The 15,813-nt window shown below is 43.0% G+C and overlaps 1 protein-coding gene across 1 annotated transcript; it reads right to left on the bottom strand.

Annotated features, from left to right (window-relative positions):
* Positions 1 to 4,262: 4,262 nt before the first annotated feature.
* PLA2G3 (phospholipase A2 group III) lies at positions 4,263 to 8,743 on the bottom strand. Its single transcript, XM_018555492.1, has 5 exons — positions 8,611 to 8,743; positions 8,228 to 8,434; positions 7,024 to 7,156; positions 4,744 to 4,878; positions 4,263 to 4,653 (listed from the first exon to the last, which is right to left on the bottom strand). The coding sequence occupies exons 2-5, from the start codon at positions 8,385 to 8,387 to the stop codon at positions 4,263 to 4,265; spliced, it is 819 nt and encodes a 272-aa protein (XP_018410994.1). The 5' UTR covers positions 8,388 to 8,434; positions 8,611 to 8,743.
* Positions 8,744 to 15,813: the final 7,070 nt, after the last annotated feature.

A 15,813-nucleotide genomic window follows, 5' to 3' on the forward strand; every position in this document is an offset into this window, starting at 1 on the left:
TTAAATCTGACACAAAAAGCTACAAAAGAGCTAAATCTTACATTTCACGGTGGGCAATATATATATATCATAAACGTTAAATGGAGTTGCACTGAAAGTGGGTTTATAACTGGATAATAAATTCTATGAATTCATTTGAGAAATATAAATGAAATATTCTATGATTAATGGTATATTGAAGCGGATTTTGTTTCATTCGTTGTCAATATTTCACTGTCTATTGTGCATATGGATATTATATGTAATATTGCCAAATCGACTCCAACAAAATTTATCAACATAGCTTACGGTTTCACCTCAAGCAGGACCCAAATTGCACTGAAACTTCAATGAAACGTTTGGTCAAAGTATTTTAAGCGCATTCATTTTCACTCTTTATTTACTAAATTATTTGCTAAATTAAACAAAACGGCATAGTGTTTAATTGTGTGAAGACAGACTATTTTTTGGTGGGTGTATGCTTCTTGCACAGCCAGGATGGAAATAGTTTAATTTGTTTTCAAATGTGTTTTGCACTTAATGTTATTTGCCTGATCCAACATGAACACAAACATGTTTTATTATATGGTGTCATGCACAAAACTTGATAAAATTGTTTGCTTGTGATTGGATATCTTGGCCTTGATGTAGTTACACACAAGGTGCATTAAGTTACAGCGATCAATCAGAAATTACTTTTCATTTGTTTGTCCACACCAAACGGATACCATGCTTTGATTGGTTCTTTAGAGGTCAGACACGGCACCAAGGTGTCTATTTATAAGCTATGCACAGGGCTCTTCACCCTGCAAATGTCTGTGAATGTTGGATCTTTTTGCATGTATACATAAATAAAAGTTCTTTAGTTGTTTCTTTACAAGGCAATGCATTTACAATTTTTTCCAATGTAACACTACATTATGGCCACTAGATGACAATGAGGAGCATAGAAAAAAACAGGGCTATTCACAAAAGGGTGAAGCGTTTGGAGAAGGCAGGAGAAGTGAACAACCTAGGACAACATAGCTGATTCAGAAAAATACTCCAATCCCACTCAATTTCCAGTTCAGCTACGTTATCCTTGATTGTTCACTTCTCCTGCCTTCTCCAAACTCTTCACCCTTTTGTGAATAACCCTGATAAATAATTATTCCCTCAACTCCTTTAGCTCCATCTGGTGGCCATAATGCAATATGACATGAAAATTCATTGTACTTGTAAAGAAAATAATGTTCATTTTTGCATATATTTGCTAAGAGTGAATGCTCACAGATATTCCGAGAGTCAATATCTAGCTTTCTTCCTTGAAAATGTTTTATACATTAGGATCATACATAACAGGAGTTGTTCACTTTCCTTCACTGTAGAACTCAGTGATACATATAGCATCAAGTAAAAAATGTAGGGCTCATGCACACGGGCGTACTTAAATACTCATAACTATGCTGGATCTTGCTGTCAGAGGGTGGCAGAAAGAACCAGCGTGAAAAAGTGCATGTAATGGCGCGTAAAGTACTTGTGTTTAAGCGCACGTGTGTGCGTACAGTGTTCAGAAGCGTATGCACGTAAATTCATTCTAGTGGCTAGAATATTAAATAATTCTAGCCAGTGGAATTAATTTACACTTGTACCTCTGTATATGTGTGCATTTGCATGTGTTTACATATATAAATTATAGCAGTACGCTCTTCTTCAAATGCAGGTTTGGGGAATTTTCTTGCAGTGCAAGTATTTATTGGTAGAACTTATACACAGTACATGTATTTATTGGTAGAACTTATATAAATAGAGCTGTAAGCCTATCATACACATTTACATAACATGATTATATTTTAACACTTACAAATTCATATAATGTTTTGATATTTACACTTTTTATAGGTTACAACATTTTATAGGTGATCTATCCCTCTACACATTCACGATCTGTGCTTAATTGCTGAAGTCTCATCTATAACATGCTCTATCCCAAAACAACATCCACCTCTCTAATTCTGAGAGTCTGACACTGATAAAATGTTCTGTTCACTGAAGTCAGCAGGCATACACTTCTTTATACATCTATACAAGTAAATACTGCATTGAAATGCTTCTATAGTTTTGTTTTCTCATTGAGGTAATACAATTTGTGATCTAATGGTATTCAAAGGGACTGCATTGTCCAAGTACCCATAGGGGCTCTTCCTGTTATGTTCTAACCTGTGGGTAGCACAAACCTTTTCCTGGTAAACTTTTCATAGCGGTTTGTTTTTGGAAGAAGAGAACATGTAAAATACAGTATGTGTGAGGTCTAATTGCACACAGTCTTCACCTTATATAAGAGCAGTGTTAACAACAAGCTTTTGCAAAGCCTTTCTTGAGCAGCTTTCTTGAAGCCTTCAAAGCACTATTCAGCTCCAGTTAAGGAATGTTAAACACAGATCTTAATGGGAGTGCTGTCACTTTAAACATGCTGCTAGCAGGCTTCAGTGAGTGTTCAGCAAGCTTCAAGTTGTGCTGAAACTTACTAAAGCCTGCTAGCAGCATGTTTAAAGTGACAGTCAGCACTCCCACTAAATGGTACTTTAAAGGGTCCAACAAAGCTTGCTTAAAGCGTTGGAAATGCGCTGTAATAGCTTGCAAGCTGTATTCTCTGCTCATATACAAGCTGTATACACTGATCTTATACAAGCTATATACACTGATCTTATACAAGCTATATACAATGCTTATGTACAAGCTCTATATACTGCTCATATACAAGCTCTATATACTGCTCTTTCACAAGCTGTATACACGGATCTTATACAAGCTGCATACACTGATTGTATACAAGCTGTATACACTACTCATATACAAGCCATATGCACTGCTCATATACAAGCCATATACACTGCTCTTATACAAGCTGCATACACGTATCTTATACAAGATGTATACACTGTTCTTATGAAAGCTGTATACACTGCTCCTATACAAGCTGTACACAGATCTTATACAAGCTGTATACACTGCTCCTATACAAGCTGTATGCAATGCATTACAGTATATCTAGAAAAAGGGTAGCTTCACTTAAACCAGAGATGGAGAGGTGAGTGTAGTGTATGAATGTCACTTATCTCCATGCCCTGTGCCTGTATCCTCTGCATGGGAGTTAACCTATTGAGGCCCAAAACTGACAGACAGGCAAAGAAACTGCAGAGTGCAATGGAGATAAGGGATATTAAGGTTTCATACTGTGCCCTCAACACACGTCTTCCAATATTTCTGCAATGCTCTATCACCTCTGTGAAACAGTTGGTGCCTTTAGTCTGTGTAAATTGAATGCAGCTTGGTGTCAAGGGTGCCCATGGCTAGAAGTGCGCACCAACATCCCTTGATTCCTGTGTGTGTTTATTGATCTATACTTCTCCTTACCTTTAAATGTCTAATTGAACCCCTTGTTTTTTATTATTGTGATGAAATCAGGCTGCCTAAAATGTAACTTGGTTCCACATGGGGACCATTGCTCCAATCACCAACACCCACAAACCCTGAGCAGTGTTTTTGATTGGAGCACTGTGCAGGGGGCGTAACACCGCTGAAGAACCAGACCACTGTGCTTTGTGTAAGAACAGCGTTCCAGATCTCCAGAGTAACAGCACAGGGGGATTTAGCATGGGAAGCAGCTCTAGAATATTAGTAATAAAATAACAAGTCTGACATATGCTTTACTTTTAAGACAGCCTGACTTGAATCGAAGTAAATAAAACATGAATTAAAATGATATTTAAAGCCTATCTCCAGAAGAAGAAAAAATCTTGGGGTGGGGGCTGCCAAACTGCAAGGGTTAACTGCTCCTTTTTGGTCTAGGGGGATTCTTTAAAGCAGTTTTACCTTCCTGATCCTGGCTCCAAGACTGGTGCCCACAGCCTCTTTCCCCCCTAGGTTTCCAGTGGTCAGAGGCTTGCTGACATTATCATGTCCATAGCCCTGCATTAGACATGAGGATGCCAAGGGACATTCCACAACTGGAGAGGTGAGCGCCAATCACCATAGGAGCGGGGAACAGGTAAGTAAAACTGGTTTAAAGAACACCCCTAGACAAAAACAAGCAGTTAAGCCTTGCATTGCAGGGGTGGCCCCACTACAAGGGGACTATTCATTTAAAACATTTCCTAACCAAAGTCATCATATGGGAGTTTATATCCAGATATTGGAAAGTGCCTCCTCCTCTCAATCAGTAAAACCAGATTCTTCAGAGCTTTATAGTCATTAATATGTTTATCCTTACTAGTTTATGGTGGTTTCTTCTGTCAGTGAGCTCAATCTGCTCTCAATAATGGTATCTGTGAATTTGAGACAGTGCTGTTTCGTGCCTTAGCTTTCCTTCTGTTCCTCTCTTGGGTCCATTGCCTTCTCCTTCGGAAATTGTGTGACCTTTTCTTTTCAGCTTCCTCTGAACCTCTTCTGTCCGCTGTGATTCCTCCACTGCCTTTTACAAATGCGTTTGTTTGCACCCTCTCTAGCTTTTTTAGCAGTCTACTCTTACTTTTAACAGAGTTCATAGATGATAAGGAGAGTGAAGAAGGTTTGCCTTTATGTGGAGGAGAACCATGTGGATGTGGAGGAGTTTGCTTGTCTTCAGTGTTACTGTTGTTGAACAATGTCGGCTTCTGAAGTTCAGCTTTTGGTGATGAGCCATTTCTTTTACAGCTATTCAATAAAATACAGACGCGTGATGTAATTTACTGAGGGAACATGATATTATGCAAGACTGACAACAGTGATGTGATACACACTTACCCTCCCCACCAGTGCCATTCCACACACTGTTCCTCCTCCCTCAGGGTGAAGCAGGGCATCTCCAAGATGTTGAAAAACATGATGCCCACCAGGGTGGACATTGTGTCATTGGCAGCATATAGGCACTGTCTGAAGCTATGGGAATAATCATGAAGGTTAAGGTTCTTTGTTATGTATTAAAAGGTCATTTGAAAAACAAAGATTGTACAGGTGAAACTCGAATAATTAGAATATCGTGCAAAGTTTATTTATTTCACTAATGCAACTTAAAAGGTGAAACTAATATATGAGATAGACTCATTACATGCAAAGCAAGATAATTCAAGCCGTGATTTGTCATAATTGTGATGATTATGGCTTACAGCTCATGAAAACCCCAAGAACCCCAAATCCACAACCTCAAAAAAGTAGATGATTACATGCAATCAATAAAACAAGGATTGTACATAGAACAATATCGGACCTCTGAAAAGTACAAGCATGCATATGTACTCAGTACTTGGTTTGGGCCCCTTTTGCAGCAATTACTGCAATTACTTTTGCATGATATTCTAATTATTCGAGTTTCACCTGTATATGTAAAGAGAGAAAGAATACAATTGTAAAACATCAATTTAAAAAACGGACCCACCACCATTATAGTTGTGTGTAGGTGGAATAGGCAAGGTACAAGAGATTTGAAAATAAATCCCTTACTGTATAGATAATTAGATAATCTTGCACTGCAAGGGGTAGCTACTTTTTTAGGTCTAGGGCAGTGGTGGCGAACCTGTGACACACGTGCCAGAGTGGGCATGTGGGGCCCTCTCTGAGGGCACGCAAGCCCAATTTCGCTGTACTGTTGAACTGATGGGCACACAGGCACAGTAACATTTTTCAGGGATGCCAGATGCCGCTGTCAGATGACACGCAGGCACACTGAGGGGAGTTGCAGAACGCCACGGGGAGAGAAGCCGCGCAGGCGCACGGACACCAAGGGCAGTTTCTGCGTTATCTGGCTGGCGCACGGGCACTAACTGCATATTGGAGAGCCACAATCAGGCAGCGGTGGCCCTCTAATCTGGCATATTAGACGGTCGCCTGCTGGGGCTTCTCGGGGCCCTAGCCAGCAGCAAGTGGCCGTCTAGAGAGCCGCATCTACGCTTGAGATGCCCCTAAGAGCCGCACAACCCCCCTGAGAGCCACACAGCCCCCTTGAAAGCCCATACACACCGCCTGAGTGCCCACAGAGCCTTTATAGACCACCTAAGAGCCGCCCTGGGATCTAATACACACAACCTTAAAGCCCGCAGAGCCCACCTAAAAGCCCTTATAGACCATATTAGAGCAGCAGAGCCCCCATGAGAGCCAATCCACACCACCTGAATGCCTGTAGAGCCCACGTATGAGCCCCTGTAGACCACCTGGAAGCTGCACAGCCCACCGAGAGCCCATACAGACCTCAGAGCCCACCTAAGAGCCCTTATAGACCACCTGAGAGCTGCACAGCCCCCCTGAATGCCCATAAAGACCACCTCAGAGCTCATCTGAGAGCCCTTTGAGACCACCTGAAAGGCACACAGCCCCCCCGAGAGCCCATACAGACCATCTCAGAGCCCTTATAAACCTCCTGAGAGCCGCACAGCCCCCCAGAGAGCCCCTGTCGTACATGTCACTCAGTAGCACGTGGATATTTTTATTTTGAGACTTAAGCACATAATTAGTTCAGACAGTTGTATGAAGTGTTTTGGTAAAATAAATCATCTGTATTCAGGTCTAATTGCAGGGTTGGAACTTTGAGATACCTAAGTTGGTTTAGTGATCCAGTTTGGGCACTCTGGCTCAAAAAGGTTCGCCATCACTGGTCTAGGGTATTGGGTAAAGCAGTTTTTACTTACCTGATACCAGTTCCCCCCACACCCCTAGTCGGGTCTCTTCTCAATCGCCTTCAGCTTGTTGACTGTCCCTCAGCACCATCATGTAAAATGCGGGGCTATGGGCCCAGCATTGTAGGTGATGACACCAGCAGGGCTTCAGACTGCATAGCATAGGGGGAAAAAGGCTGTGAGTGCTGGTCCTGGAGCCTGCAGGAGTGGGGATCAGGTAAGTGAAAGTCTTTTTCCCAGTTACCCTAGCCCTAGTGACCTAGAGAACCTGTGGGGGGTGGACCCACTGCAAGGAGCTGGGATCACTACAGCTCAAAATATAAAAGCAAGAAGAAGCCCACAAGTGTTGCTAGTGGCGGTCCGAGGGTTACTGACTTTTCCCTATGCCACATGTGGAAGTGTATTTTTCACTCACCTCTGATCACAGTCACAGTGTGATATAGTGTGCAGTTTGTAATTTCGGATACCGTACTGATATTCAAAAGCTTGGATTTGTGAAAAGCAATGGTCATGTTCTCTGCAGCACAAATCCACTCCACGGAACAATCCTATACAAAAAAGAGTAATAAGCACATAAATGTATTTTTATTTGGATATTTATTCTAACAAAGTGACAGAGAAAAGGGGGCCATAGCAGAGAAGCGGGATAGTGAAGAGGAAAAGGCACATTCTGCAGCATAGTGTCATGGGGAGAAGAAGACACAGTTGAGGAGTGGAACAGTGAGGATAGAGGCACACAACGTGCTTCACAGAGAGGGGAGAAGTAGCCAGAGTTGAGAAGTGGAATATTTAGGATGAGAGGGCACAATCTGCAGCACAGTGTCATGGGGAGAAGAAACCACAGTTTAGGAGTGGAACAGTGAGGATGGAGAGACACGGCCTGCTGAACGAAGAGAGGGGAGAAGTAGCCACAGTTGAGAAGTGAAACAGCGAGGATGGAGGGACACGGTCTGCTCCACAGAGATGGGGAGAAAACCACAGTTGAGAAGTGGATTATTCAGGATGAGAGGGCGCAGTCTGCAGCACAGTGTCAAGGGGAAAATAAGCCACAGTTGAGTGGAACAGTGAGGATAGAGGGACACGGCCTGCTGCACAAAGACAGGGGAGAATTATCTGCAGATTTTCTGTGGTCAGATAGAAAATGTGCAACAGATTGGCCCAGGTGGAGATTACTCCATCCACACAGTTAAGTGTAGATGGAGGAATCTGTTGCACCTTTTCCATCTGACCACAGAAAATCTGCAGATAATTGTAAGGTGTATGGCCAGCTTAAAGGGAGAAAGCAGAGACAGGCAGTGGAATACTGAGAAGAGCAGAGAGAAAGGTGGCGCATGCTCCTTGAAGGTATAAACCAACCAGAACACTTCAGTACTGCTGACAGAAACCAGAAAATCACATCTCTCTAGCTAGCCTTGATGGACACACATACAACTGGGTGGGAAGGATAGAATCCCTTTCACCATCAAATATCCAGACAGATTGAGGATAGTTAAAACAGCAATGTCCCCCCTAAGCTGATTCAGTTTTAGAAGTAAAAGTAGACTGTAATAAGCTCATCTAATAAATCAGCCCTTGTAACTAAATTCTGCTATACCCCTTTTTTGGTGTTGTCATCTCACCTAGGTTGGTGAAGTTCTCTGCAGTGCTCCCAGCTCCACACCACAGTGTTCCTGGCATAATCCAGCTCCGTCTATGTCGAATGTGGCTATTCTCTCCATTTACATGGATAAAAGCAGCTGGGTAAAGCAATGCCACAAGCACAAATGTGCCCCTCCACATCTTTATCTTCAGCAGAATGACACAGCAAATCCTCAAACCTGCATACACTGCAAATCTTAGACTCTTTCACAAATCAATATCTACAGCAGGGTTTTGGAGATCAGGCACATACCAGTCTCGCTACAGAGGTGTATAAAAAGTAATCTACGGATCAGGCAACAGAACATGTATACACATGTAGTTTCCTTCCTTTTATAGATCAGACATAATCCCTACCTTTCACCTGCCAGGACACAGAGCTGCGGCTGATGCTTTTATAGTAGGTAATAGATGAGGTGATGTGTGATAACCTTCTGCTATGACACACCTACTCACTTTTACCTTCAGCATCTTTATTACCAGCAGGTCCCTTCCTGGATGATGTACACCATGCACTCATGCTGACAAGGTAGGATGAAGTGTGCCAGTGTCCGCCATGGTTAAAGAAATACTCCACTGTTGTATCTAAAACATCAGTATGATATAATGTCACATCATAAAGGACTACAACCCTATGTGGTCTTTGCAGCCCTCTAGGGCTCTCCATGTTCCAGAGATGGTTATAGCACCTTTAGCAATATTTCAGGTGTGCTGTAAACCTTTCAATTAACATGATGAAGCTAACTCATGAATGCAGTAATATAAAATTTGATATATTATAAAATATTATATATAATACTGAGGAAACATTTCAAGTTATATGGCTTAGATCCAGCCAGTTCTTTTTCCTGCAAATAAACAGTGCACAGAAAAGTGTGAAGTTTGAAGATAGAGCAGTTGTAACACGTTGACGTGTTTAGCTGTAATCATCATTAAAGTCATCTTAAAGCCTATCTCCGGAAGAAAAAAAAAATCCTCTTGCGGTGGGGTTACCCCTGCACTGCAAGGGTTAAATACTCATTTTTATATAGGGGGGGGGCTGTTTAAAACAGTTTTCCTTAACTGGCTCCAGGATCGGTGGCCGCAGCCTTCTCTCCCCACAGTCTGGTGGTTGGAGGCCCACTGACGTCATCACGTCTAATGCAGGGACCATAGCCCTGCATTCTATGTGAAGACACCAAGGGACAGTTCACATACAGGAGAGGAGGTGAGCGCCAACCATCAGGGATCAGGAATGTGAAACTGCTTTACAGAATCTCCTAGACATAAACGAGCAGGTGTCCCTTGCAGTGCGGAGACAGCCCCCACTGTATGGAAGGCTTTTTGTTTCCCTGGAGATAGGCTCTAGAGCTGATGTTTAATCTGCTTATAGGTTGCCTTTCCTGGTCCTTTCCTCCATTTCCCATCAAATCCTAATTCAATTTATAAATAAAACCTTTGCCAGTTCATAACATACCTTTTTGTAGACCCAGAGATGTAATTAGTAGGTCTTTCTCTGTGCAATGCAGGCAGATCATGGCTGGTGAGAGGGGACAGCAGGGTGCTGTATATAGCGTCCTGAAAACATCACAGCATTATGTCTCAGTACTCCTCTCAAGATCCCTTAGCCTTGATGTTAGCAGCAGGCTGACTCTTGGGAGGGGCTATGCAAACATTGAAATACCCTCATGGGCAGGTGTCTATAGGAGCTGGCCTTCCTAGGCAGATTGTATTTGCATGCAGACCACCCTGAGTAACACCTACATGTGATAGTGAGCCTCCATGATTGAAAAGAACTAAAATCTAATAAATGTAAGGGGCAGGCCATGGACAGTATGGCTAGAGAAGAAAGATAAACAGAGAAGGGAAGGGAGAAGCGCTGCAAGCCGAGTAGGGAACAGGGCGATTTTTTGCTGAACCTTGTAGAGAAGAAAGAGCCAAATGATGCTGAATGTCCTCCAGCCAGGAAATGAGGCAGCCTCTATCTTATTTCTGCAGCTTCTAATGAACACTGTGAGAAGCTCATGATGTGTAGTGAAATCTGCATAAACAATTTCAGTGCAGGAGAGAAGCCGGTACAGCTGTGCAAGACTGAAGGTAAGGCTGGGGTTCAGCTTTAAGTATGGCATTTATGTCATTATACGGTCCAGAAATGATTACAGCTACGCATTTGCCTTTTATTGCAGAATCAGATGTGTTTTCATTTGTTCTTATCTTTTCTTCTTTGCCTTGTATCAGTGGCAAGATATAAGACAAAACAGACATGTCCAAAGGCACCAGAGTTACCTCTACATGCAACATGGGACCAATTCATTTTAACATAAAGGATCATACTACATCAATCATTTGGTTGCTCTTGACAGCTTGCTAGCACCAGAATTGGCCCACTCACCTTGTTCCCTGGTCGCTCTATTATTCCTCCCTTGCTAATGATCGAGATTCTGCAGCATATTGGCCAGCAAGAGGGCAACTTCCATTGGGTAGAGTGACAGCTGCAGCCTGGTGACATCTCGACAATGACAGAATCGCTATTGTGATATGGGCCTAAAGGGTCATTTACAGAAGGCATATGTTACATAGTTTCCTAATCTAAATCTGTTTGTATAATATATTTTTAGAACTGAAGCCTAGGGATGGACTTTGGTTTGGTCCGAACCCGGGAAGTTAGGCGTCAGTGGACACCCAATCAGCTGCTGCCAGGTCTTTCCCCACCCCACAGCAGGACGTAAACAAAGAGATGGGATGCTGGTGACATCACTGACCTTATATAGTCATGTCCCGGCCACAGCTGATTGATGCCTCACCTCTGGTTTCAGATGAGCTCAGGTTTGGAATAAACCACAGCTCATCCTTACTGAAGGTTAATAATCCGGCCAAATTGGTCACATTTTCAATGTGCCCATTTTATAAACATTCAACTAGTGAAAAGTTTGGGTGATTGAAGATACCCTTGGAAATTCAGGAGATTATTTTTTATTAACCTGAAAAATGTATTTCATTTTCAGCTCTCAGTATAGGCAGCGCAGTGATCTCAGCATCTGTCTTTGCAGAAACTGCAGAAATGTATTCTGGGTGTTAAGTCAATATAAAGCAGATCTAAACCCAACAAGAGAATTGTAATATATTGCACTTACTTAGATGAAGTGCCTGCATTAGTTTTCTATTCCCTGGCTTTTTCCCCCTATGTTTTTACCTTGAAATCTTGCAAATAACACATTTCCTGTCCCTGTGTAGCTACATTCACTCCTCCACTGTATCTATGAAGGGAGCCAAGTGTTAGGAACTAACAGACATTCCTGACCTGCCTTCTGCTAACCCCTTGACCAGCCTCCTGTTACCTGCACCTGATGACCTAGTTGTAACTGTTACCTGTTCTCTGGCCCCTGTTCCTGACCTGCCCCCTGTTACCTGCACCTGATGCCCTAGTACCTGCTACCTGTTTCCTGGCCCCTGTTCCTGACCTGCCTCCTGTTACCTGTACCTGATGCCCTAGTACCTGCTACCTGTTCTCTGGCCCCTGTTCCTGACCTGCCTCCTGTTACCTGCACCTGATGCCCTAGTACCTGCTACCTGTTTCCTGGCCCCTGTTCCTGACCTGCCTCCTGTTACCTGCACCTGATGCCCTTGTACCTGCTACCTGTTTTCCGGCCCCTGTTCCTGACCTGCCCCCTGTTACCTGCACCTGATGCCCTAGTACCTGCTACCTGTTTTCCGGCCCCTGTTCTTGACCTGCCTCCTGTTATCTGCACCTGATGCCCTAGTACCTGCTACCTGTTTTCCGGCCCCTGTTCCTGACCTGCCTCCTGTTACCTGTACCTGATGCCCTAGTACCTGCTACCTGTTCTCTGGCCCCTGTTCCTGACCTGCCTCCTGTTACCTGCACCTGATGCCCTAGTACTTGCTACCTGTTTCCTGGCCCCTGTTCCTGACCTGCCTCCTGTTACCTGCACCTGATGCCCTAGTACCTGCTACCTGTTTCCTGGCCCCTGTTCCTGACCTGCCTCCTGTTACCTGCACCTGATGCCCTTGTACCTGCTACCTGTTTTCCGGCCCCTGTTCCTGACCTGCCCCCTGTTACCTGCACCTGATGCCCTAGTACCTGCTACCTGTTTCCTGGCCCCTGTTCTTGACCTGCCTCCTGTTATCTGCACCTGATGCCCTAGTACCTGCTACCTGTTTTCTGGCCCCCGTTCCTGACCTGTCTTGCTCTCCTCTGCACATAGTTTGCTTTTTTACATGTCCTCACTGGGGTTTGTATTGGTTGCTGTATTGGTGTTTTATGTCACTAGTATGCAGAGTTCCTAATAAATTGTATTGCTCCACTTAGATTGAGCACAGTTTTCTCTGTGTAGCTGTACACGTGCACATATCTGGTTCTGCTAGCACTGCAAGATACTAGCATTTGTTACTCTCCAGACTTGGACTACAAATAGGTGTTCCCCTATTCACCCCCATTACATGAGCCAAGGTTTTTTAGTAGTTTATAGAAGATCATTTGCTATCTGCTCCAGTGATGGTATGTCCCTCAGCGTCCAGTGAATTGGACATGATGAGTCACAAGACCTTAGGCCACAGCAGTGGAGGTGGAGAGAGGCTGGCAGGACTGGTCTATGGGCTATACAGCTGTGAGGTTCAGGTGAGTATAACTCTTATTTATTTTCGCACCTAGACAAAAACAAGCACTTAATCCTTGCAGTGCAGGGGTAGCCCCACTGCAAGGGTTAAACAAATTGCCCATAGTTCTTCTTTAAGGCTTTTTCCCCTTATTTTCGCAAGGTGATCCTGCAAGGTGATTCCTGTCCTAGGCTGCTTGCTTCTGATATGGACCACAGAACACCTCCCAAGTGAGCTCACTAGATGTCAGGCAGATTCATCGGGTAACTATATGCACTTATTGAACAGATATAACAAAATGCACAGAAAGGGATTAAGAAGTTAAACATGTTTCTAGTGCTACAGATATGTCAAAAAAATAAGATCTTACTCAGTACTTGTGTAGTCATTTATTAATAGCTGTGCAATCTTCTTTCTGTTTATTTACATATTCGAATGACAGACAGGAGGGATGACACTATAACGCATGTTTCGGTGCAACCTCTGGCCCGTCTGACACGCAGACACACTTTATGATAGGCCACGCAAGGTTCATAGTCTATGTGTTATGACGGGGCACACAGGTCACAAGGTTCAGCAGGACCAGAAGGAAATTCTCTATGTAATGTGTAATTTACTCTCATTCTTAAAGGGAGCCTAAGGAAATAGAAATATGGAAGCTGCCGTTGCTGGTTGTTTGTAAAGTGTATCTCAGGGCAAAAAGAAAACTGACCTTTGCGGTGGGACTACGCCTGTACTGCAAGGGTTAGGTGCTCGTTTTGTCTAGACTATAGGGGGTCAAAATAAAGCAGATATACTCACCTGATCGTCGATATCCCATGGCGGTCAGAGTTCCCCTCTCTCCCCCTCCACTCTGAGTGTTGAAATGTCCTCTTGTCTAATGCAAGTATATGGACCTGCATAGGACGTGATGACGCCAATGATCCTTCAACTGTCGGAGCCCAGGGGAGAAGAGGCTGCAGGGACTGGCCTATAGTAGCAGCCCAGAGAGAGCCGGTGGGACTGAGGATAAAGTAAGTTAAACAGCTTTAATAATGTCCCCTATAAAAAAAACAAGCACTTTTTTTGTTTTGTGGAGGTAGCCCCACTGCAAGGGTAAGTTTTTTGCTTGCCCAGAGATGGACTGCAATCTTTTACTTTTTACCTACTATAACTATCTAGCAAGCCACTGATTCGGAATAAGCATGTAGTCAATGAAACCTAAAAGTTTTTGGTCCCATTCACCCCTTAAAATAACGGGTAGAAATGTCTGCTTATTGTGTGGTATAATAAATACAAATAATCATTCTTTGACAATAAGGAAAAATAGTGTATACTGACAATCCATAGTCTGTACGGACAATTACTCTGCAATTAATGCTGTCATTTTCATATTTGTGTACACATAGAAATACAGGCACACTTCATAAATCTTCATCTAAATAGAGTAATCCCAGGCTGTGAAACACGTCTAGAATAAGCCCAAGCGCTGAAATGCGTAAGCGGTTGCTCTTGCATGGGATCTTTATGCTACAATGTGTGATGAACATTATGAATAAATATTTTTGCTTTTGATGAAAATTCACAGGGTGCCGCTGTATTTTCATGTGGAGCTATCCTAGGCAGCTGTTCAGCTGGGCCTTGTAATTTTGGAGCTGCGGGCTTCTTTTCCTTTGAACTGAAATTCATGTTTGTGTATCATACAATCTCTGCCATTACATTATGTTAACTGTAAACTGAATCCAAAAGCTGTACTAGAGCAAAACTGCCCCATTTAAGCTGACACACGTTTTTTCATAGACAACCGTCTTTCCCAGCATGTGACTGGACAGTAAAAGGAAAAGCAGCAGACTGTTAAGATCAGCTGTTAAGATGTTAGTAAGTACTAAATTAGACAAAGGAATACCAATAGACGTGGTGTATCTGGACTTTGCAAAAGCATTTGACACAGTACCTCAAAAACGTTTAAACCATAAACTAAGGTCTATAGGTCTAGATGAAATGGTATGTACATGGGTGGAAAACTGGCTGCAAGAACGGACCCAGAGGGTAGTTATAAATGGGTAATTCGCTAATTGGGCAAGGGTTGGGAGTGGGGTGCCCCAGGGTTCATTCCTGGGACTGATCCTGTTCATCTTATTCATCCACGACATAGAGATTGGACTAAAAAGCTCATTTTTTTGCGGATGTTACTAAACTCTGCGGAGCAGTACATTACGAACAAGAGATATTCGCACTACAACAGGACCAAAGCAAAATTGAGGCATGGGCTACAAGATGGCAAATGAGATTTAATGTTGAAAAATGTAAGGTTATGCACATGGGAGTAAAGAACATGTGCACAAACTACTACTTGGGGGGTGTTACTTTAGGGAAGTCAGAAATAGAAAAAGACCAGGGGGTCCTCATAGATCACAGATTTGGCAATAGTAAGCAATGCCAAGCAGCAGCCAGCCAAGCTAACAAGATACTGGCGTGTATTAAAAGAGAAATTGTAGCAAGGGATCAAAGAGTAATACTTCCACTTTATAAATCATTGGTTGGGCCCCATCTTGAGAATGCGGTACAGTTCTGGTCGCCGACTCTCAGGAGGGACGTCCTGGAACTGGAGAGAGTTCAGAGAAGTGCTACAAGATTAACCCCTTCATGACTGAGGCCCTTTTTTCATTTTTTGCACCCAAGTTATATTCCACATTTTAGGCCTGAAAATGACATAAAACCCCCCAACATTATATATTTTCTGAATGCCAAGACCCTATAGAATAAAATGGTGGTAGTTGAAAATTTTTATGTTGCGCAATATTAGCGCAACTCCTTATTAAACCCCAAAATTTAGTGACAAATTTAATTAAATGCCCCAAAACACAACAAATTACCCATTTTTTTAATGAAATATAAAAGATGAGGTTACAACGAGTAAAACGATACCCAACATGCCCAGTTTACAGATTGCGTGCGACCGTGAAACGGCGAAAAACTGCAGTACCCCAAAAAG

This window comes from Nanorana parkeri, unplaced genomic scaffold, assembly GCF_000935625.1.
Source record: "Nanorana parkeri isolate BGI_ZX_2015 unplaced genomic scaffold, ASM93562v1 scaffold199, whole genome shotgun sequence".
NCBI lineage: Eukaryota > Metazoa > Chordata > Amphibia > Anura > Dicroglossidae > Nanorana > Nanorana parkeri.

What these genes read in the sequence shown, in the direction of transcription:
- PLA2G3 (XM_018555492.1), bottom strand. Translation starts at nt 8,387, where the DNA reads ATGTGGAGGGGCACATTTGTGCTTGTGGCATTGCTTTACCCAGCTGCT. An exon ending in AGAGAACTTCACCAACCTAG is followed by an intron (nt 7,157 to 8,227) that starts GTGAGATGACAA and finishes TTTTTTGTATAG; the next exon opens with GATTGTTCCGTGGAGTGGAT. An exon ending in GAATGGCACTGGTGGGGAGG is followed by an intron (nt 4,654 to 4,743) that starts GTAAGTGTGTAT and finishes TTTATTGAATAG; the next exon opens with CTGTAAAAGAAATGGCTCAT.